The 23581-nt window shown below is 44.9% G+C and overlaps 1 protein-coding gene across 2 annotated transcripts in view; it reads right to left on the reverse strand.

Moving 5' to 3' along the window:
* LNX1 (ligand of numb-protein X 1, E3 ubiquitin protein ligase) overlaps positions 1 to 15196 on the reverse strand; it is a 67673-nt gene extending 52477 nt beyond the window's left edge. The window contains exon 1 of one of the 2 annotated variants that reach the window (XM_010156745.1): positions 14811 to 15196. In XM_010156745.1, the coding sequence (XP_010155047.1) occupies positions 14811 to 15196 (386 nt within the window). Of the gene's footprint in view, positions 1 to 10902; positions 10995 to 14810 lie in introns of those variants that run through there. The other variant, XM_010156746.1, reaches the window with a different exon arrangement.
* Between the last annotated feature and the right edge of the window lie 8385 nt (positions 15197 to 23581).

Genomic DNA, 23581 nt, shown 5'->3' on the forward strand with positions numbered 1-23581 from the left:
TCCTCAAAAAAGACAAGACACTGAAGGGAATAGCCCTTTCACAGATTATTTCTTCATGTGACAGACCCTCAGGTCCTTGGAGACAAGAGAAGGGAGCAGAAAAGGTCTCACCACCACTACAACAAGAGGGCAGGACTTGTGCAGCCCAAGCAGAAGCCTCTCTCCATGGACTGATTGAACTTACCAGCTTCAAATGATCTTGAAATTACAGGTGGGTAATCCCCATTCACCTACCACAGTTAAATCCATGACCAGCATACTCTGTCCTTATTTGACTCTGTGCATTTACTGCCATGGGTACAACAGAATCTGTGTCCAAGAGCACCTTATGTTTTTTAACCAGTCCAATTCTCCTTTGTTAGAATGAACATGCTGCTGTCATGCCGTGCAGTGTTCAAGGCCACGTTTCCCTGATAACCTTGAGCCCTTGGTACTGCTGTACTGAGCAAGGCAGACGTGTGGGAGAAACAAGAACAGAGGTGTAAAGAAAACAGGCATTGAGAGGAAGCAAGGGAAAGATAAAAATTTAGGGTAGCCAGGAGCAGCCAGGTGAAAAATGATTAAAAGAAACCAAAACACGGCCTGGCACTGGTGATGACAGAAACTGAAGAAGCATTACAAGTCACGCCAAGGGAACCAACAGAAGATTGCCTATTTAAAGAGTTTCTAACCTATATCTTCTCTCAAAACATATATAGGGCAGAAGCAGCCGATTTGCACTTGGCAGGTAGGGTCAAGAGAGTTTATGTAACACTGCAAAAAGACAAGCAACTATTTAAGAGCAAACTGTTATTTTTACCCAAAACGCAAGCAAATCAAGCCTCTCATCACAGACAAAAAACCTTCATGCTGTCAGCTTTGAGTTCTCTTGGTGTTGTAAAGCACCACAGGGCACAAAATCACCATGGTATTTTTTTGCATTGGTTGTCAACCTCTATTTGCTGGGGATTTGAAAAACAGGGGAGACATGAAGCACAGGAAGATTTGAACAATAATTAGCAGACCTTAACAAAAAGCAAGGAGACCATCACAAATCTGTGAAATGCATTTTCCAAGAAAGAGACTGCTAGCCTCTACAATACTGAGTTTGCAAAGATATGAGGGATGTAACTAAGCATCTGCTGAAGATGGGAAGGGAAGGGGAAGGTGGAGGCAGATTGTGTTGAGGTAGGTAGAACAAGAGCAAATGTATTTTGGAAATATCTGCTATGGATTACAGTTCATCAGCTTCAGAAGAGGGTTACTGGGTCTCGGCCTCCCTTTAAAAATGTCTTTTGTTCACTTGGGCCTTGTTACTATTATTCAAGCCTAGACTTCAAAAAAATAATTAAAAAAAAAGGTACATCTGTGGGACTACGCTCTTCTTTGCTTTGTCAGCTCAACATATTAAGTGCAGGTTTATATATACACTACATATCTTATTGAATGCACTGTCCTGTTCTAGTCTGTTCTCTTCTGATTTATTTTGAACTCAGAGAACATAACTGTAAGTGCCTTCAAACATACAGATGCTTAGACCACTGGGGAAAGAGCACAAAAGAAGTGAAATGCAGCAACCATTGCTGTCCAACTTCATTACACTCATGTTTTGAAAGGATGAAACAAGAATGTACTGGAATTTAATCTCGTCTGAGAGGAGAAACTGGAAGCAACATGTTTGCTAGAAACGATGCACACTCAACCCACTAAAAATCATCAAGATATGCAAAATTTAAATGCAATTTAAAAGTGAACACCAACAAAATTTACAGGCACAGCACCAAGGAAAGTAGGTTTGTATGGCCATACCCTTGACCCACAACAGCACAAAGCAAGTGGAAAGCAGATGGAGAGATCACAGCACATCCCCCACACTGGATGCTGTGAGGGATGCGCAGGACTATGCCAGTCCTGTGCCAGGGCTCCGGTCACAGCAGGGGGACAAGAGGACAGCATGGATAGCAGTAGCTAACGCTGGGTGTCTACGGCAGGATCTTCTCAGCATTTCTAGACGGCTTTACTAGTACTACTAGTATCAGTATTCCCATCACAGTCTGGGCTGGGGCAAAGTAGCAGCAACTGGCACTTTCAACTACGCTCATCCCCGCAAGAGATCCTAATGACAACTGTAACCACAGCAGTGCCAAGAGCAAAAAAGGAACACCAGCGTATACACACTGCATATGGGTAAGAACTGTAGTCATCCTTTCTCCAGCAGTGCCATCTTCCTGCTGTCATGACAAAGCAGGTAGCAATGCTTTGAGGAGAGATGCGCCAAACGTTTGAACTAGAACCAGTAGCGAGGCTCCTTTGGGAGCTGATAAGGTCAAGACAACCGCCTCCTGGGACTCCCGCTCCCACTGCAAAACCTGTTTGGTGAAGGGCTTGTTGTAACACGTGCTCTTCGTATAGAGTGCTTATTTCTGACTGTAACTTAGCATCTTGGCAGGAGATGCTCATACATATCAAGGGAAACAACCTTGCTCATCCATATCAACCTACACATCCCCATAGAGTAACAAAGCACAGCGTGCTCTGTGCTTCCAGTGGTCTCCTGTGGACCACAGGACAGATTTGGTTAATCATGCCCATCTCCTCTCCATAAAAGCCAGCTCCACATGGGCCATGTTCTGGCCTTTCATGCTGTTGAGTTCTAAAATCCACACGTGAAGGGGCCTCTATGGATGCTCCTATGAAACCATTCCACTACTCATTTTACATGGGAAGAAAAGCTAAACACAGTGGGACATCTACAGTACTAGCTGAATGTTAAAAATAACATCCAACAGTAATGCTTATCACATATGGGAGTAGAAAACACCTGAATTATGTTTTCAAAAATAGTACTGTTCTTAATAAAACAAAAGATAACAAGGCCATCAGTCTACTAATCTTATCAGTTCACTAAGTTCTGCGGATGAGAAAGGATAATACAATCCTTACAGCATGCCAGATTTCCCTCAACCTGTATTTAAGACATTATTAAAATATTGAAATTCTACATTAAGAATATATTACACACTGTCTAGTGAATGATGGGACAGCAATGCATAATATTTAGAGGTGTAAGCTTCCCAATATGCGCACATGAAATGACTTGCTGACCTAAAACACTTGCTTCCTGTCAATGTGATTTCAAGAGAGTCAAAGAGTGAAAAATAAATCCCAAAGTGACACATTGATAATCAAATTTTGTACCTGAAATGTATATCACTAAAGACATTTTTATTGATTTATTTTACATTATTTAGGTAAATAATATGGAGTTGGTAGAAGAACAAATAAAGAATGACCATGGCTCCAGCAAACTGAAAATTTCTTGTCTTAACCTGACTTTGTGCCATGTGTCACAGCAATTTCCTGGAGCAAGACAACTCTACAAGGTCAGAGGATCCAATGGTGATTATTTTCTTCTCATTCAGGTATCCGTTACTCTCAGCTCAGTGTCTTGACAAAGAGAATAAATACCAGAGCAGAAAGGGTCAATGTTACATGCAATCATTAAAAATCTGATTGTCTGTCTGCCCTTCTGAGAAGAGCAAGAATTTGTCAATAACGTGTAATGGTGCTGCCAACAGAAATTCAACAGAAAGGGGACAGGCTTCCTGGAAATTACTTGACTTGCCTGCTGTTACAGCCAGCCACTTTCCCTTGGTATCAGGAGGATACATTGTACAATATGTGGAAGTTAGGGATGCTTCAGAGTTTCTTTTTCCCCCATGTGTGCAAAAGTTCTACAGCATCTGCTCTAATCTCCAGCCATTTCACTGTGTTGTTCCTGAACTTGCTTCAATTTATATTCAGAATCTGTTGTCAATTAATAAGTCACATGAATGGATAAAGTATGTTCCAGAGATCACCCAAGGATTCACTGGCTAAACTCAGCCTTCACCAGCTGCAGCTTTGCTGAGGCCTGGAGGTGAATTCAGCTTTCTGACATGCTTTAAAAGAAAAGTTCACATTCTTAATCCCAAACTAGAGTTCATCTCCAAGCCAAGAATCCTTCCATGGCTATAGGGTCTTAGTCATGACATACAACATGTCATTGACTAACAGATCCCTCCACTGAGGTACCAGTTCAACATACAGGGAACAGCCTGGACCCTCCTTTTGCAAGAGGAAGCCCCAAGCAGCCACATCTATGCTGTCCCATTCTTGTGCACCCAGTCACTACTGGGCACAGGGGGAGATGGTTGGACAAGCAGTCACATACCAAGATGCAGAAAATCAGTTCTAGTTGCTGAAGAACAGCTCTGGTCATGAAGTAGGTCAAGAGATGCAGTCAGCTACTCTGTCCTTCAGGGACCTCGAAGGCAGATTCACCCAAAAAGGTCAAGAGTGTCAAAAAAACCCCATGATGACCCTCAGACCTAATAGTCTTCTTCCCTACAGTGATATGAGCTGTGTTGCAGCTGATCTCAGAACAGAGATTCAGAGCAGGATTTAAGCTATGACAGGCATAAGAGCTCTGCAAGAGCAGTGTTTATCCTCACGTCGCAGGACAGCCCAGTTCTGCCAGACTTGTCAGAGAAATAGCTCAAGGAAAAATATCCCTGTCATGCTGCCAGTGCCAGAGCTAAACTAGGTTAATTGTCAGAGAGATGCAGAGGTCGGCCAAACTTGCAGCATACGGCTTTTGTGGCTTAATGTCAGATGCGAAATGAGTCTGCTGCTTCTGAGTAAGCATCGGCCTCCTGCAATGAGCATCACCTCCCTCCTACCCCACTGGCCATCCAGGGCTCCCCCCGGTGCTTTTTCCTCTCTGGTCCCCATCCCAAAGTGGGATGCCTATTGCAAACCAGCCTCTGAGGGGGAGAAGGTTTGCTCCCCTCCATGCTCCCACATTACATGGGCAAGGCATGTAAGCACACTTCTTTTGAGCAGCCTACACAAAAATCAGACATAACTCAGACATAACTCATTCATGAAAAAGAAACCTTTCTGCCAACCATAATTATTGCATTGCCTTTCCAGCTTGGCAGGATTTCACTTTTTTTGGCTGGCTCAGGTTTTACTGTTGGCAACAAACTGTATTTGTGGAGACTGACATTGGCCAACATCAGCCTTTTCCAAAGGTGTGAGAAAACCCAAATCCAGCCATGAGAAAATGTGCCAGCAGGGGAAAAGGTCTAATTCTGACCTCAAGAGTGCGTAGGTAGCTGTGAATGGAGTACGGGTGAGTTTCGTGCATATGCAGAAGGAGTGAAGCGGGATCTCTCTCAAAATATAACTGAAATGCCAACTTCTGTTACACACAAAATTCCCAGGCAGAATCAACAGATTCTTAAAGCTCTCAAAGGGGTTTTGGTTTCTGGACCTGTCCCAGACAAATTTATTTCTGCACCTAGAATCACAGTGCTGGGGAAAAGGATGCTGACCAGTAACACTTAACTCATGCCACGAAAATGCGGCACGCTCTAACTCGGATTGTGGAACCAGACGGGATGTGCGGGCAGGGAAAGTCTCTGGGAGAGGGTGGCAGAAGGTAGGGGAGAGACCGAGGCCTCTCCGTCCTGCTAAGGGAAAAACACCACATAATTTGACAGAGTGCAATTGGTCTTTGGTCAAAGAGTGACCGGACCCAGAACAGTCGTGGTCAGTGGAAACAACTGTTTTCTGCTGCACCTCCTATGCGAGCAGCACAGCCCGTATCAAACACTCCTGAACACACCACCTCATGTCTTTAGAAAATTCACATTGGGCACTGTCAATCCCTGCCACCGCCTCCCCCTTTGCCCACTGTTGGTACTACGGGGACTTGTGGCACTGCACCCTACCTCGCTTGTTTGTAAGAAACCCGCAGAGCAGAGCAGCTGAACCCAGCCCTGGCCACAGCATCATCTCTACATGAAGCCTGGGAATCTCCCACACCTGTGGGGGACAGTGGGCTGAAGTCTCCTGCAGACTCAGCACCTTGTGCATGAGCTGGCCAGGAGTCAGAGGAGATGGTGGAGTGTGGTTGGACACACAGCAGGGAAGGGACAGGTTGGGGAAATGACACCAGCTGTTCCTGGAGATTTTGGGAGTGATCCCAGAAATCTGAAAGAAAACTAGTTCCTGGAAGGATCTGCTGCCCTTACAAAGAGCTTGGGGAGACACAGAAAGGGAGCCTGAGAGCACCCAGTGCTTGCTGTGCCCCTGCACCACGGTACCTGTACAGACTCGATATAATATCCAGATCAGAAGCTTTCCCAAAGAGGATATTGGAGACGGGAAGAGTCAGGAACTGAGAAGACTATTTCTTGCTTCCATGCAAGATGTCAGGGTTTGCCATGTTTCCATCCTGGCCCCTTTGTGAGGCTGTAGCATAGGGCTGAAGCTCTCTATGCACCCATGCCTTCCTGCTTTAATTCATCTCAATTCTGCTTCCCCTGAGAGGCATCCAATTCTAGTGCACTGGAAAAGAAACTTTGCATATCTGGGCATGCTTTGTCCTGGCTATATAATGCAGATATTTTAAATATTTTATTTATGTTTTCATTCAAGAATCTTTCCATTCAAGCCTCACTTTCCAACACTTTCAGCTTTAATTAACCTCACAGCTTAACTCTAACACAGATTTCCATACACGCAGCTTTGCACAGAATAAGGAGGCCCATGCATGGCTTTTGTGGTGGGCTAACATGAGCCCAGAAGGTGCTCCAGACTTACCAATTTTGTCACAAATAACGCATGCCCTGCACTCCCCAGCCTCCGTGCAACTAACTTCACAAGGACAGACTTGAAGGCAGGCACAGGTTTCCCCACCGAGCTGAAGAGAAATTAAAGCAGCTGGCTGCATGGTTAGACTCAGCACTAGCAGAGGGTCGGGAAGGTGCACCTGAAGTCTTGACCTGAATTGTGCTTACCATAAAAAATGACATGCCCAAGGACACTGGAGACAGCTGGGCCTTGCTTTGCTTCTTTTTGAATTGAATGGGGAAACAAAATTTTGCTGGCTACTTCAGCCCAAAGCTGTTCTGAAATCTAAGAATAGTTTTCGTATAAAAGTTACATGAGGAAACTTGATCCAGTTAATTTGGTGAGATCCCTGAGACTGTGTCACGTAAAAACCAACAGAAGTAAGAAAAAAAAAAGTAGTTTTTTCATGCTGGAGCAGGTTGTGCTTCACCCTAACAAACAATAGAATAAAAAAGAAAAAAAAAGGCTCGATTCAAATTGGTGGGGTGGATCTAGCTGGTGGATTACCAGCAGTGACTAAGGCCAGGAGTTGTTTAATCCTCGGAGGGAAGCAGCTCCAGCAAACACGGCTGCCACGGGCTCCCCGGTGCTTGACCTGCGCTGAGCGCACGCGATGCCCAGCACCCTCCCAGGCACTCGCTCAGCCAGCATGGCCACGTGCCGAAGGGGGATTAGGTTGGTAACCACACTTCCTGCGTGACTGAGGTCCCAGAGGGACAAGGCAAGACTGTTCACTGACTAGTCTTGCATCCTACTTCTCCTCACAAATTTATTTGGTTATTTAAGTGGCAATTGAGCTCCAAGTGCAGAAAACCCTTCTATTGAGAAATACCCTGCTGCACTGGTCCTACTTTGAAGGGAGGGGGATAGCGATGGAGACTGGGGTCCCTCAGTGTGAGCAGTGCCACCAGGTCCTCACCCCCAGGAAGGCCTCCTGCAGTGGCCACAGGCTGCCTCCCCAAACACACATTGTTTTCCCCAGTTAAAACCAACATTCTGCAACTCAAAAGAATTCCTGGGCAAGTATTTCCTTTCAGAAGATATTTTAGATAAGAAAGAAAGAGATACTCACCAAAGCAGCCTTACAGGGATATCAAGAAATCAGGGACCCTGGACTGGGGTATCCCCGAGACCCATGTAGATCCTTAGAGTGCTGAGAGCGCTATTAGTGACTACATCCCACTCCCTCCCAGGGGGTCCTCAAGGAACATCTCACAGATTTCTCTTGCCCTTCTGCCAGGTGTTTCCATAGGCTCGCCCTCAGGAGGGAGCACCCCAGTTTGCCACATGCTGCTCTTCACAATTCGGCTAAGAGCAAGGACAAGAACAGCATCTGTGCTGACATCTTTGCTGGGGCTGGGAAGGAACAACAGACAACGGCCAGGGAAGTGGTTTTAGTGCAGGTGACAGTGTTGGGAGATATGTATTTGCTTGCTGAGAATACCTATAATTATCCAGCTGCTAATAGAAACCTAAAAATTGCAGCACCCAACATCTGTCCTATCATGTGCCACCGCGACACGTCCACACACCTCTTCCCTACCCATGTGGCACCCAGCTGAAGTGCAAAAGGCTGGCACAGCCTTCCCCCAACTTCACATCTCCTCTTTGACTCTCCTAAAAATCTCCTTTATTTCTTAGATGGATTCCAGAGCCTGCATCTCCAGATGGGCTTTGGGCTATACTGTAATCCCTATTCCTCAAGCCACTCGATCCGCATTTAAAAAAATGCCTTTGAACTAAAGCAAACCCTTGCAGTGCGACTCAAATAACCTAACTGCGTTTGAATGGGGCAGAAGGGAAGAGATGAGCAGGAGAGCAGTGTGAACCCCAACACTCCTGTTCTTTTGCCAGCACCAGCGATGGTAACCACATCCCCAGTGGTCCTTCAGCTCTTCCCTTGCCGCTTGCACCCCCACCAGCCCCCTCCTCCTCCTCGGTTGGTATCTCTGGTGGCTGCCAGCCAACAAAATAATGAGTCCTGACTGAGGGCAGCATTTTTACTGGCCAGCAACCAAAGATTGTGTGATAATAAAAAAAGTTTTCAGCTTACTACAGTCTGGTTTCGAGTCACAGGGCAAGCCGTCAGATATGCTATACACAGCAGTGGCTGGTGTGTTTGTGGAATGGAAGGATTTACGAAGCTGCCTCTGTGGGCTTCAGGAAAGAAAAGGGCTGGGGGCAGTAAAGCTGTGCCCCAGGTGCCAGACTGTCCCTAACAGCAGTGTCCATGCTATCCCACTCACAGATCTTGGAATGAAAAACCTCCCGCATACAAGTGTCTGAGCAACCAAAGCAGCAGCCTGTAGGCTGTAACTTCCATGTAAACTGATCGAACAGGACTGAAATCAGTATTCCTCTTTCTCTTTCAACTCCTGCTATTAGAGAGGACCTTGAATCCATCCCACAGATTAGTACATCAGTGCCTTGAGCAGCAGCCAGAGGCACCGAATACATGCGGAAGAGGAGGAGAAACTCCTGAAATAAGCTTAAACAGCCCAGCGCCCTTTTGGCTTATGTCAGCCCCAGCAAACCCTTCCCACTACCCTGGCTAGAGATGGAGCAGCACGCGAGGACCTGAGCACCAGCTCCTGGTGCCAGGTAGCATCCAGGGCTGAGCACCGGGGAGGGGACGTGCACCTCCCATTGCTGACAACCGAAGGTGCACGTCCAAGCCCCAACCCACACTCACACAGCCAAGAGCAACCGCCGACATCCAGCGAGACGAACATCTCTGTGGGTTAGAAGGCTAAATAAATAAGAGACTAATAGCTGCTGTGCATCCCTTTACCCTGGGAGAATCACTGAACCTGAATTCCCCAAGAAAAGCAAGTAGGCCGCGTCTGCGCCCGTGCTCTGATTAATCTCGTCAGTTTGTTTTCCTGGAAACGAGATGTCCCAGATGCCATTGTTTCCATTATAAGTGTTCATCTGCTCTGTTTTGAGCTTGATTGCTCCTGTAGCCTGCTTGGCTTAACTGCTTTTTGTTTGTGATAGGTTATTTGGGGTTTGTTGTTTGTTTGGGTTTTTTAAATTAAATATTCTTAAACAAAATGCCAGTAAATTAAAATGAGAGCATAGCTGCAAGCCTCAGTCCCAGATTTGTTAAATGTTTAACACCAATGACATACAGAAATCCTGAGCAGTTGCATGCAGTGTGACTAAATTATTAATAGTTGCCATGCATATCACACAAGGATTTCAAAAGGGGACTTTGTGTTTCTGGAAAATGCTGTTATTTCTGTCTGACAGTAGAGACAAAATCATCTGGAAATTAGTCTCATTGGTACTAATCAAAACTCTTAGTAAAACATGCCCACTGTAGGCACAATACAGTCATTTTTCATTTTTGAGCAGAATGAGCCATTTCATTCATTATCTCAAGGAAAATCTTTGTGTTTATAATTTACTAAAACACAAACAAAACAATTAAAACATACTGGAACAACTATCTATTTCTACTCGTAAAAGCCCTATTAACTAGTACAATAACATTCAAGCACAAATTAAATTAGTATCATTTACAGATGATACCATAGAATATTTGTTTTATGAGGAAAAGAGCTCAGCTATGGGGGTGTTTGAGGTGTGGGTTGTAAGAACATGAAGATATATGCACGGATTGCTACGTTTAAATTTGCTTTATGAAGAAAACAACATTCTGCTGTGGGCAAAAACACAAATATGGGAAATTTCTTTCTTGTCTCAAGTGAATTATTTCTGGTGAAAAGCTTCTCAGCATTTTGCTACAGGCATGCAGCTTTACACACAGAACATTATGCATGTACACACAGAGAGCACTCGAGCAGGGGTGTCTGCCCCAATGCCCTCCTCTACGCCCAGGTCCCCTCCAAAGCTCTTTATGAAAAGCAAAGACAAGAAACAGATTCTGAAATGGAAAAAACACCAAACCCAAACCAAACGACAACCAAAAGCACTGGCACAGAAAAACAAATTGATAAGGAAAAAGGCAGCTTCACCCGGTGAGTCTCAGCTGCTTCCAGAGCAGACAGCAATGGGGACATACTGCTATTATTAGCCCTCCGGATGGGAAGCAGCTAGTTTGCAGCACAATTTGAAGCTGTTAGCAAGACCTCGCAGGATTTTCTTCGCATGTACGCACAGACACACAGGCAGACAGACGGACCGACCCCCCAAAACTCTCGTGGCGAGCCCCTTCCCACTGCTCGGGTGAGACAGACAGACAGAGAACATGACGCCGGCGCGACTGTGCGTACTCACAGCTCGGAGTACAAGAAGTGCAGGTTGCCCACATTGTCTATGTAGTTTGCAGGACTTAGCCAAGGTAGGACCAGTAACAGGAGAGCCTTCATTTTCAATGCAGGGCTGGCACTGCCGCTAGGTTTCCTCCTTCCCACCGTCTCTCCGTCCTGGTGGGACACACAACGTGAAGCTTTCGTGCCAGCCAAGCCCCTTCTATGCAAGCCTTCCCATTTCAACGCAACGGTAGCACATTATGAATCGAGCTTAAATCCCTTAAACGAAGCTACACTGCAAAAAAAATCATTGACCTGTAAGAGGATTACTCGATGTGACTCTCGGATGGGGAGATGTGAAGGTTTAGGGACGGCACGGCGTGGTTGGCGAGACAGTGACTTATGCTGCAGAGGAGTGCGATGCTCGGGGAAGAGACCTGCCTCCTGCAGGATTCAGTGGTTCTTCAGAGGCAGCTGGTACGTTTACATCACTGCCCACAAGCAGATGGGTTATGAGCTAAACTGCATCACGGAAGGGTGTAGCTGTCTGGCAAGGGGGGAGGGAAATGCCCTCCGTGGAGTTTTGAAGCAGGCGATATTGGAAGACCACACCTTTTTAAAGTAAAACACGGCAAAGGATCACAGTTTGCATCTCAGCCTGAATTCCCCAAATCCAGTCAGATGCTTTTGTGCAAACATAAATCATGTTATAATCCAAGGACATGTCTCTTGTCAGTGTTCGTTTTTTGGTGTGGTTTTTTTTTTTTTTGGAAGGATGCAAGAGCAAACATTTTACATAAGGATGCTTTAAATGGACTACTCCATGGTAACCAGTGTTTAAAAAAAAAATAAAGTTCTCTCATCAATTACAAAGCAGAAAACAGCAAACTCACCTTGTCCCATCAGTGGCCTCGTCTCTGATCAGGGCAAGCTTTCATTTTGTCTCTGAGAACCAGGATTGGTCTGAGCCTGAATCACGCACAAAATGCGAGGACTGCCAACTGCCCCGGTGACTCTAGCGGAGCCTACTTTAATTTATTCACTGAGAACACAGATCACGTTCAGTCGAGACTTCAGACGGGCTCAGAGCTGTTCTCACTGCAGGCACTGGATTGTTTATGATTATTATTTTATTTTTTTTTATTATCAAAGTCACACACTTTCTCTCTCCTCTATTGATTCACCAGAGTTAAAGAGAACAGCATCAGCTCGATCTGCTCTGTGCCTGGGCATGCTGGTGCCTGAAGAGCACAATGCCCTTCTCTCCTGCCCTGCCACGAGTTGGAGGTGGGATGGCAAGGGAGGTTTCTGCATTTCTGAGAATTAAATTATGCAAGAGCACAAGATACCTTTGGTGTTAATTAATGAATGTTGCATTTAAGAAAATAAATGTACCACATAGTCTCGGTGAGTACAAGTTTGCAGAAGTGCCCCCTTATGGGTCATTCAAAGTTCCCACCTAATTCTTCCCAAGGGTGGAAATGCCAATAAGGCTGTGCTACCCACCCCCCAGAAAGCCAAACTCCCCAGCAGCAAAGGTTCCCCTTGATTTCTGACTCTGTCCTTTGGCCTTAAGGTAATTCAGCCCGCACCCACTGAGGAAGGAAAACCCATGGTGTGAGTGGCAAGGCAGCTGCCCAGCCTACGTAGCACTGTGCTACCTTAGGGTTTGATGGGAAGAAAGACCACTGCTCTGTCTCTCCAGTTCCCTGCTCTCTGGGTTTTCAAAGCTGGGACCCTGGCACGGAGGAGGAGGGACAGCAAGAGGCTGTGGGAACATGGTTAGCTAAGCCAATTCCTCCTACCCCTCACTGGGCTCAGGCCAAGTGAGCCAGAGGCATGGGATCCTGGAGATCCTAAGAGGAAAATACAGGACAAGGACATTCAGAAATAAGCACTGGAAGAAAACTTGTCAGGTTTTTACAGGACTAAACCATGGTTTACAACACTGCAGTTCTGCAGGGGATGTACGTGAAGGGTTTCTTTACTACTACCTCAAGGAGGAGAAACCAAGGCACTGGAGTGACTCACACGCATCCATGTGGAAGAGTTGACACTAGAAATCAGGAATTGTGCTAGTTGAGTGGCTTCTGTGTAAAAAACAATATTCCAGTGTGCTTATTCATTGTGTGATGTTTTGTTTGTGGTTTTCTTTTGTAGGGGGTGTTTTGTTTGGTTTTTTTCCCTCGGTATTTTTATGGCCACAGGTCCAGCATCTCAAAAAAAAAAAAAATGAAGACAAAAAAGAAAGATCTAAAATACATTAAGGTCGGCTATATGTATAGCAAAGGGAAAGGGTATATGCACTAAGGGCTCAAGATTTTGTGGTTGGAATCTGTAGAAAGCCTATCTCAGTGACAGCAGCTCACAGCAGATTGTCAGTCCCTTACCTGCATGACTGCTGAAATCTGGTTTTGAGGCCTGTCAGAAAAGTACTGACCAATGGTAGAAAATAAGCAGCTTTGCTCATTTTTCCCCTCAGCAGCAGAAAGCTGACCTTGCAGAGCACTGCTGGCCTGGAGGCTGCTGCCACCACCTCTCATGCCATGGGGCAGGAGACAGCAGCAGCCTCAACAGGGAAAGCCAGGTCCAGAACTGGACAGACCAAGAGAACCCAAATCTACAGGCAGCTGAAAAGTAGGCTCTTGCCCTTTGCAAGGGGTTTATTGCTAATGGGTTTGGGCTTTTCTTCAGTTTTCGTAAGGCAAAACAGGTACATGTTTTGGTTGGTTAAACCACAATGAATTCAGTAATTATGTTGAATAAATTCCTTGTGAGAATCCAGGTGCTTTAGGAAATGTCATCTCCAGGTCAAACAGGGACATGTCTGAATGACAGTCTGCAGAGACATTTCCAGCTACAGGGCTCAAGACCCAGAAGCCTGCAGCCATGTGAACACGCAGCCGTGCTCCGGCTCACCAGGGATGCTCTGCCTCTCAGCATCACCAAAAAAAAACCCCAGCAGCAGCCCAGAGCCCTGTGCCGGATGCTCAGGTCTTCTTCCACCATGCACAGGCAGAAGCACACACCTAGGAAATAACTCAGACCTGCAGACTACAGGGGAAGTCATCTCACTGGGCAATGGAGACAGGCCACAAAAAGGACATCTCTCAGACCCCACCTCTCTTCAAATCCAAGGTGCTGTTGCCCGGACTATGCCAAAACATTTGCCTGCCATCAGTAACCACAGCTCTGAATGAATCTCTCTCAAAAGGCAGAAGAGGCAACACAAAAGCAGCAGCACATGCTTTTACCCTGCAAAACAGAGCATCATTCATCACCGGTTCTCTGCTTGCAGAGGAGCCAAACTGCTCCCTGGAGTCATCTCTCCCAGAGGCAGGAAAGAGGATGTCCTAACCACCAGGAAAGGTAATCCTGGAGTGGAAGTCAGCCCAGGGAGCTCTTCCACACCGCACTGCAGAAGCCAGGACTCTGAGTGCCCCATGGTGCAGTGCACGAGTAAGTGCTCACCTGGAAGAAAGCACTCAGCTCCAAAGACCAATACCAAATCGGAATATTTTCTGCTCTACTTCTCATATAGGTCATTTGTGATTCAAAAAAGGATAGAAGAAAGGGCAATTATAAAACTCTTAATGTACTACTAAAATATTTACGATAGCTCAGCTTCCCAAAACTCACAGATCTCTTTGGATGACTAAATACACACTTCCATTATGCAGCTAACCACAAGGTATCCACCCAGAACTGCTAATGATAGCATGAAGTACCGTGAATGCATTTGATTATAAAACAAGAGTGAGAAATTGTCATAGAAATGGACTAAATTCAGCCCCAAATGATACTATAGGTGTTCATTGGGACTGAAATCTACAAATCTTTCTTTACATTTTAATCAGCATTAATAGAAGACTTCCCCTACCCTGCCCCTTAAGTAAAAAAGTGAAAAAAAAAGGCCTATCAACAAAAACTTACTGGGTTTGGAAGTGCTGTTCGAGGTGCCCACGTTGCACGACCTCCGAGCAGTGTTCTGTGAAAGGGCAGCTAACCATTAGCTTGTCCAGGAGGTTATTCACGAGTATGCTGGACTTCCTGCACGTCTGGAGAATCACAAGCTTGCGGTCCATGGGGCAGAAGTCTTTCTCCACGAGGAAGTTTGTAAGGCAGGCTGTGCAGAAGGTGTGACCACAGAGCGTGTCTAACGGCTGAAGCAAAGGTTGCAGGCAAATGTGGCATATCAGATCATCATCCACTTCTTCGGTGTAGCTGTACAAGTGGTTTTCTTCCGGTAAGTGCGCTTGGCCACAGGTGGAGTACAGCGGTGGGGAGTTATCTTCCATTTCTTCTTCTTTCTGGCTCATGATCAGAATTGATGCAATTCAAAAGAGGGCAGATGGAAATACCCGACCTGTTTTCTACTTGTGAGAGCTGCAGCAAGGCTGGTGTGCCATCAGATCTGTGGGGAAGCAAGGTAAAGGGTTATGTTGTGGGCTGCTTTTTCTTACTGTACTTACAGTATGTATCTGGATATGAAGTACTCTAGCAGGTATCAGGGAAGGATTGCATCTTTGGGATTGGAGGGTGAAGTAAAGAAGGGGGCAGGAAAAAAAAAGAAGAGTTATCTCTAGGGACTTCGAAAAAAAGAAAGAAGAGTTATCTCTAGGGACTTCTTTTCTCTTAAAACTAGCTCAATTTACACAATTACTCACATTGTAAAGAAAGCTATCAAAACATCTAGCTCAATTTACGCAATTACATTGTAAAGAAAGCTATCAAAACAGGAAGAATACTACGGGCATTTAATGCTTGAAAACCTTAGATTAGCATATAATTGCAGTTCTGGTCAGCTGATTTTGTGGTCACATTATTTCTGCCTGAAAAGCAGGATAGTGTGTAGGCAAACACTGCAAGACTCTATGCAGAAACACAGGTAAAAGCAGTGGTTGCTGCCCAAGCCACCTCCTGAGTGCAGTGAGGGAAAGCAACAACTCCACCTAACATGCAGCAGGGCACAGACTCTGAATATGCAGCCAGAGGGAGGACACTCTTGAGGACATTAGGATTTAGAGTTTGTGACCCTTTAGACCATTCTCTTCCCACAGCAGCAATGTATCTCTCCGATTTTCAAAACCACTGAACACAAGACCCCATCATAGAATCATAGAATAGTTTGGGTTGGAAGGGACCTTAAAGACCATCCAGTTCCAACCCCCCTGCCATGGGCAGGGACACCTTCCACTAGACCAGGTTGCTCCAAGCCTCATCCAGCCTGGCCTTGAACACTTCCAGGGATGGGGCATCCACAGCTTCTCTGGGCAACCTGTTCCAGTGCCTCACCACCCTCTCCAGGAAGAACTTCTTCCTGATATCTAATCTAAAGGTCCCCACTTTCAATTTAAACCCGTTACCCCTTGTCCTGTCACTACAGGCCCTTGTAAAAAGTCCCCCCCAGCTTCCTTGTAGCCCCTTCAGGTACTGGAAGGGGCAATAAGGTCTCCCCGGAGCCTTCGCTTCTCCAGGCTGAACAAGCCCAACTCTCTCAGCCTGTCCCCATAGCAGAGGGGCTCCAGCCCTCTGTCATCTTCATGGCCTCCTCTGAACTTGCTCCAACCGGTCAATATCCTTCTGATGCTGAGGGCTCCACAGCTGGACACAGCACTCCAGGTGGGGTCTCACAAGAGCAGAGTACAGGGGCAGAATCCCCTCCATCTTTTATATCATTCACAGTGCTGTTACAGGCTGCAAGAATGTGTTTTGGGGAGTGTTCAGGTCTTCACTGTCTTGTCTCATGGACAGGGGACATTGTGTTCAAAGCTTATCTGCTCATCTCCCATGGCATTGCTCTGGATGCTTCAAGTCAAGCAGTTCGGATCAGCTCAACATTTCCTTTTACTTCCCAAAGCACCGAATGCCTCACGCGCTGAAGTCCGCAACACAATGCCAAGTACTGTATCACTCAAAATTAGGCCTATTCCCTTAATAATTTGTATTACAGAAACCCAGTATGTCCCTAATGACATGCCCAATTAGCTGTGGCCAGAGCACCTGCCTGCTGGTATTTTAAAGATCTGAACTCTGCGGGTGGCTGCAAAATTGAAGAGTAATTTGTAGTTTTTACTTGAAGAGCCCTGACTGCTTGTTGGAGCACTTACATCTCGTTACATCTATGCTTATTTTGATATACCGCTTTGAAAATAAACATGAAGACATAAAATATGCAGTGGCCTAATTACTACTCTTGCTGGAAAATGTAAATCTTATTTGCTGCTCTGCTGTAACACTGTACCCTTTCTTCCAGCTTGACTTAATTTGCTGAGACAATGTGTCAGCCTCAGACACCCACATTTGAGGGTAAATGAGGGAAAGAATTAAAAAAAAAATCTGACTATGACAGAGCACATTTTCATATAAAATGAACCCTTATTTTTATGCAAAGCTCATGGGCTCTAAACCTGAGAAATTAAAGTTTAACATGGCAGAGGTTTGTGACACAAAGGTAAAATGATAGCTCCACTAACTCTAACCAGATGCTTAAATGTCAAACATCCACTTTAATGCTCTGCTAGATCCTATTCTTACGTAGCAATTACGCTAAGTGGCTGCATAATAATATTTTTTTGCTTGCAAGACAAAGTTCTGCATAAGCTCTGTCTCCTGATTAGCAGTAGCTTCATTTGAGTTAAAATAATTGCCTATTAGAATTCTTGCAAATATTTAAAATACTCTATACTGTGGCAAATGTTTCTCTTTGTAAAAATACTCAGAGCCTTATGTACAGCTTCTTATGAAGAAGCTTTCTATATATCTATGTATCTTTCTATAAGATATATCTATATATCTGCCTATAGCATTGCTTTATGAGCTTTGTTCTTTTCTACCTTTTCAAAATTCCTTGTGCCTGAGGCAACCAGGGGAGGGGGCAATATCATGTTGTTTCACTTCTCCTACCGTGTCCTTTTGTATCAGCACACACTTGGGTGTTCTCCCCATGCACCACGCACCAGAATATGGCCAACTCCCACATTTTGTTGCCTCATGGATATTCCCAAGGACAACCTCTTGTGAGCCAAATCAACATTCAGCTCCCATCAGCAAACCTGCTGAAATTTGGACCCAAAACTCTGCTCTGAGGCAGGAGCAACCCACAGGAACACAGGCCCCTTCCCAGCCTTGTGCCTTAACCCTCCTCAACCCCCTCATGTACAACCCATCAACTCCCCTGATACAAATTAGGTACAACTGGAAACAGTGCTACAGCCCCAAAGCAACTACAATTATTTCTGTAATGACAATGGAGAGAGAGAGGCCTTGCTGCCCTAAGGCTGTGCTCTGCTGCAGCACAAACGATGACAAAAGCCCCAGTGGAGGCAAAGCCAGGCTGTCCTGGCCACATTAAGGATGCTTTTTGTGAAGCTGACTTAATACATTGCTAGTAAAAAAAGATGTAGGTGCAGGGAGCTGTACCTGAATTTTACAGTGTTTACATAAATTAAGAATACCTGCTACAGCACAGGGAAACAAAACCATGCATGTTAATTAGTAACAGGCATTGAATTTTTAGGAGGACTTAATTCAAGACCTATGGCCTCTGTTATTTAGAGAGTTTAGACCAGGTATCATAAACTCCGGGGTAAAAAATGAAAAGTATTAACCTCTTCTGGCTAATCTGGTCCATTTTTACCCATGATGAACTTTCTTAAATTACTGGACATATCAAGCAATGAAACAATCACTGTCCATGTTTGGGAGAAGATTATACCACAACAGGAGTGAGCGTGGAGGGAGTGTGATGGCCCTCTCACACTGATTCAGTCAGAGGCATATGCTGTTTGCAATAATTTGTATTTCTAACATTTATGTACTGTCATAACAAGCTACATAGTTAACCACGTTCTTTTAGGAAGCTTAAAGCCTTGGTGTTAAGCTTTGCTAATGGTTCCTCTTGAATGATGTAGAAGAGAGGGAAAAGGGTATTTAAAATTGATCTGCTGGTAACCAGTGTGTATTTCTACTTCTTCCATTAAGTAAGAATAATAAAATACATTTTGAGTAAGGAGCCCTGTACAGGTAGAAGGTAAACATCAGCAGAGTGAGAAAAGGCAATTATTACCTGGCTGAATCTCTCTTCTTCGAAGCCTGTGCTTAAGGAAGGAAGAGAAAGGAAAGGAGGGGGGAGGAATCCAGCTTCTATCTGCACTTGTTGTCAACACGACTGGCAACCTCAGCAGGGTGAGTACGTCACCTTGGCAGTCTCATGCTGACTTACAGTGAGTGATGTATTCAGAGGAACTGGTTGATGCATGGGTGATTGACAGGAGGAATTTTAGAGGTGGGTGGTGGTGCCATGCCCAAGACAATGCCAACACTTGCCGCTTCACTGCTTGTACAGGAAGTTTCCAACTCAGGTCCCAGATTTAGCGTAATAGTAGAGCGCCGAGTACAGCTTGGCTTAGATAAATACACATATATAAGTAGCAGGAAGCTCTTGGAACCTCACAGCATTTTAACACTGCAGTAAATCAAGCTACAGCTAAAAGCACAAGAGCTTTTTGAGGTGAAGCACAGGAATATAATGCAAATGATGGAGGCACAACATTGTCATCCTGGATATCCATATTGCTAAGCTTTCAGCCAAAAAATGGAGTGAGAACCATCACATCAGGGCAAGAAGTAACACCCAGGGCTATGACCACAGTGAAAGCCAGTATCATGGTAACACATTACGTAAAAAGATACCCAACATACTGCACCAGTTTGAAAAAACTGGCATTTTACAGATCTTTGCTGCTTAGGAATCTGCAGCCACCATGGATGTTTAAGAGCATAACAAAAAAACCCAACCCAGACATAAATCATGGGCAGTAAATATGGAGAGTAGATAGAGAGAATGCCTTTCATCTCCATGCACAGCCAAGCCCATAGCTGTCCCATCCCAATGAAGCATTAAAGCAACCTTAGGCTTAAATCCTGACTTACCATCATAGTTAGGCTGGCAGCAGTGTGGCAAGAGGAGAGTTTGGTGAGCAGAGCGGCAGAACAGCAACGCCTCCACCAGCCCCACCATCAAATATTAACCCAGCCATTCAGGAGGCTGCACTTGGAAGCAGGGTGGCACAAAATGGAATAGGCTTCAGGTAGCAAAAAAATGAGTAACCAGGGCTAAAAGAACAATAATTAAGTGATGAAAGATAGTGAGGAAGCAGCTGACACAGGAAGGAATAAATAGATGCCTAAAGGCCAGGAAAACTGTGCCATGGAACCTGGAAAGGCAACAGCCAACTTAAATCCCAAATGCTGAAAGACAAGCCAGTGAACAGGTATCGCTGGAAGGAATGACACAGATGAGATACAAAACAGGTACAGGAATTAACTCCAGTTGCTCTGAAGTAACATGGCTTGGAAATAACAAAATCCTCAGCCAAGGAAAAGGGTGGCCAGCACACCAAGGGAAAACTGATTCTGAGTAGAACAGTGATATCACCACTATTGGGTTTTGGCTTGGTCTGCCAACTACATCTTTTTTTTTTTTGATACTCAGATTGCTTTGCTGAGAGCCCAGAGACTGCCACCTTGCTTGCTGAAGTTAAATACCACATAAAGTTGCTGGGATGCGTGGTACCTTTCAGAGTCACAGAATTGACTCTTCAGCAACCCTGAGCCCAGCTGCCAGGGGCTGGGCTTGGGCAGGTCAGGAGATGGGGGCACTGTCCCCATCTAGTGGCTCACCTCCTCCTCTGAGGAGAGTGGATCACAGGAGGGAGCAGATCTGGGAAGGAGAATGTGTCACAGAAGGGAGCCTTCACCCCCCAGCAAAAACTCAAACCCCTCAGATTATGTGGGATTAGCTGTGACCATACTCAGGAGAGCAAAGCCCTTACCGGTCCTGTGAGAATCCACGCTACAAACCCACTCCACCTCTTTCATATAATGAGGCATCAGGTTGAATGCTTATACAAAACTATTTGCCATTAGTCAGAGAAATTTTAACTCAATTTTAATTCATTATCTTTCATCAGACAGGCCCGGTAGCAGGCCTCCCAGCTTTCCCGTTACTGTGTTTTGTACCATGAAGTGCTTCTCTCCAACTGAAGTCCTTCACAGGTTACGCAGACTTTACCGTTCAAGGTCACACTTATTTGGGAGGCCATTGGGCAGTCTGTTGTTTCTCATTACTAAAACACAGTTGTGGAAAACATTATAGAGTGACCCATACTCCAGTAATATCTTTTATACAGTATTTTCCATCCAAAACCACACTGATTCACATTCCAAAGATCTGGCTTAAAAAAGTACTCTATGATAATTTGCACCAAACTTGGAATCGCTGCATTTAAAGCTGAAGGGGTGAGTCAGTCTGCCTAGATTTGAAACTCTGTTCAAAGCAAAATAATAAAACACTAAGGTGCCTAAAACCTTATCATCCCACCTCAGGACCAGTATTCCTCCTATGTGTATCTTTCACACTCTTTTTCCCCCCATCCCCTCCTTACTTTTAAATCTGTTCTACCTATAAAAAAGTCATAACATTTTCTTTCTGCCTGAAGTGTAATCAGTAGTAGCCCATCTCCAACGAAGATTTGTTACGGGCAGGGGTGTGTTTCATACCCCCAGGCAATCAGTGAGTAGCTGGAGAAGAGTTGGGGATCCCAGAGACAAAGATTTACCAGATAAGAATTCAGCTTGACTTTTAAGGTTATAGAAAAGACTGTTAGAGCTGGCTCTTAGAAGAAAATAATTTTATTTAAAAGTCAGCACATCAGTACAGAATGTCTCTGAGACAACAAACAGGAGCTCCAAAACCTCTCCTCTGCCTGGCCCCAGCTTTACAACAGCTGGTTTTTCAAAGTTATTATTAGTCAAAAAGTCTCTCAGAGCTTATAACAATCAAAGCACTTTTCAGAGCCTTTAGTGATGAAAGGCATTTCCAACTGAATAGAAAAATCCAGCAGTACAGTAGGTGAATAACCCCGACTTTTTAAGTTGCAGCTCAACCTAGCAGAAATGTCATAATGTGCCTGCACGCAAAATAACTTCAAAAACCAGAACCAGATTGTTTAAAAAAAAGTAGTTGTGTCTGTGGCTCATGCTGGAATTTACAGAATAAACCAATGTTGGAAAAAGTTTTTTGTGGTGGAATTATGTATCTGAAACGTCTGTTGGGAACGTATGGAAATATATTCTGCTTTTTTGTCTGTCACACGCCCACGCAAACCTGGATTGCTCTTTCTGGAGATTTCATGGATACAAAACTTTACTCAGCATGTTGAAATGAAAAAAAAAATCAGCCCAGAAGTAATTTGAGAATATTAGGAACAGCTGGACAAGACTTGAGGGAAGAGAAGATGTGAATAAGAGTACATATATCTACGTACCTACCCACACTACAAGGAGCATGCCCTGTGAATGAACTTACCTTAGCAGAAGGTAGTACTTCTGGAAAGACTTGTTGCTGGCATGCTTCTAGTTGTCAAATAATATGTTGGTGGAGGTAATAATTTCTGTTTCTTGCTTTTTCCAAAAGTTCAGAAAACCCAGGCTTGGACCAAGAGCTTATGCCAGAACGCCAGGCTCAGACTCCAAGAGCAAAGGCGAGTTGTAGCAAAATGGGTAGGCTGTGGGGAACTGCTTCTCAAAGGCACAGGGTCTACCTGCTCAAAGGAAGTCAATCATGTGGCTGAAGCAAGGCTATGTGAGCAATTATGATTGACTCCTCAAGTGCTTCCTAAACATGTGCTCATCCCAATTGACATAATAAATGCCATCGGCATTTCACATACTAAATTATAAAATTGCATGGGTAGTTATGTAACAAAAGGTGCATTACAGCTTTGATTTGGCTGATTGCTCTGGCTGACTTTGGCAAGCCTGACAGCCTCACAAACACCACAAGCTTCTTTCAGCCATTTGACCAAATGACAAGGCTGAGTATGTGTGGCTGTGATAACTGCATGCCCCAGGTGCCTGTCAGCTCAGCTAGGAGTAGGTACAACAGTCCATGTCAACTGTGTGAGGGAGGGCATCCCTGGTCCTTGCTGCGGGCATCTGCTGTGTCTTTGCAATGGGGAACATGTGTCTGCTCACCCTCCTCCTGTGTTTCAGAGTAAGAAAAGGTGGGCCTGCAGACCACTCTGGAGCTACTAAGTGCTCCGGCCAGGTGCTCCTCAATCCAGACAGCCTAGCCCCAAGGAGCTTACAGACCCACAGCACGTACATTGTAACAGTGAGAAATTACACATGAACCCTGCTGCTACAGGGTATAGTGCAAAATTAGGAATAAAATGCATTTCCTTTCTACCTCTGCACCTTCAGCAAGAATTTGGCTTCTGACATTAGTTCCATGGGCAATGCCACTGCTCCTACTCCATTTCCTAAGAAAATAAGGTAGTTCTACACTTGTTCTCTCTTCCTGTGAGTGTTTTTTCACCCCTGCTTTTTTGCTTCCCAGTATCTTTTGGATCCATTTTTCAATTTCAGCCCAGTCTGACAGAATGGCAAAAGCATCCATATGCATTAAATTATCACAATTACCATGAGACTAGATGGTTGGGTAAGAGAGGAAAAAAAAACCAAACCATTCCCACAAAAAGAAAGGCTGCAGAGTGAACTCAAACCGTACTGGATATCAGCAAAAACGCACAGGAAAAGGGAACAGCGCATAGTCAGCCCTCAAGAAAAACTGATGCTGGAGCTACATCACATTAGACAAAGCCACAGGAAGTAGCCTTCATTAATTCTTCTGCCTGCTG

Source organism: Eurypyga helias, unplaced genomic scaffold (genome assembly GCF_000690775.1).
Source record: "Eurypyga helias isolate BGI_N326 unplaced genomic scaffold, ASM69077v1 scaffold10628, whole genome shotgun sequence".
In the NCBI taxonomy this organism is placed as follows: Eukaryota; Metazoa; Chordata; class Aves; order Eurypygiformes; family Eurypygidae; genus Eurypyga; species Eurypyga helias.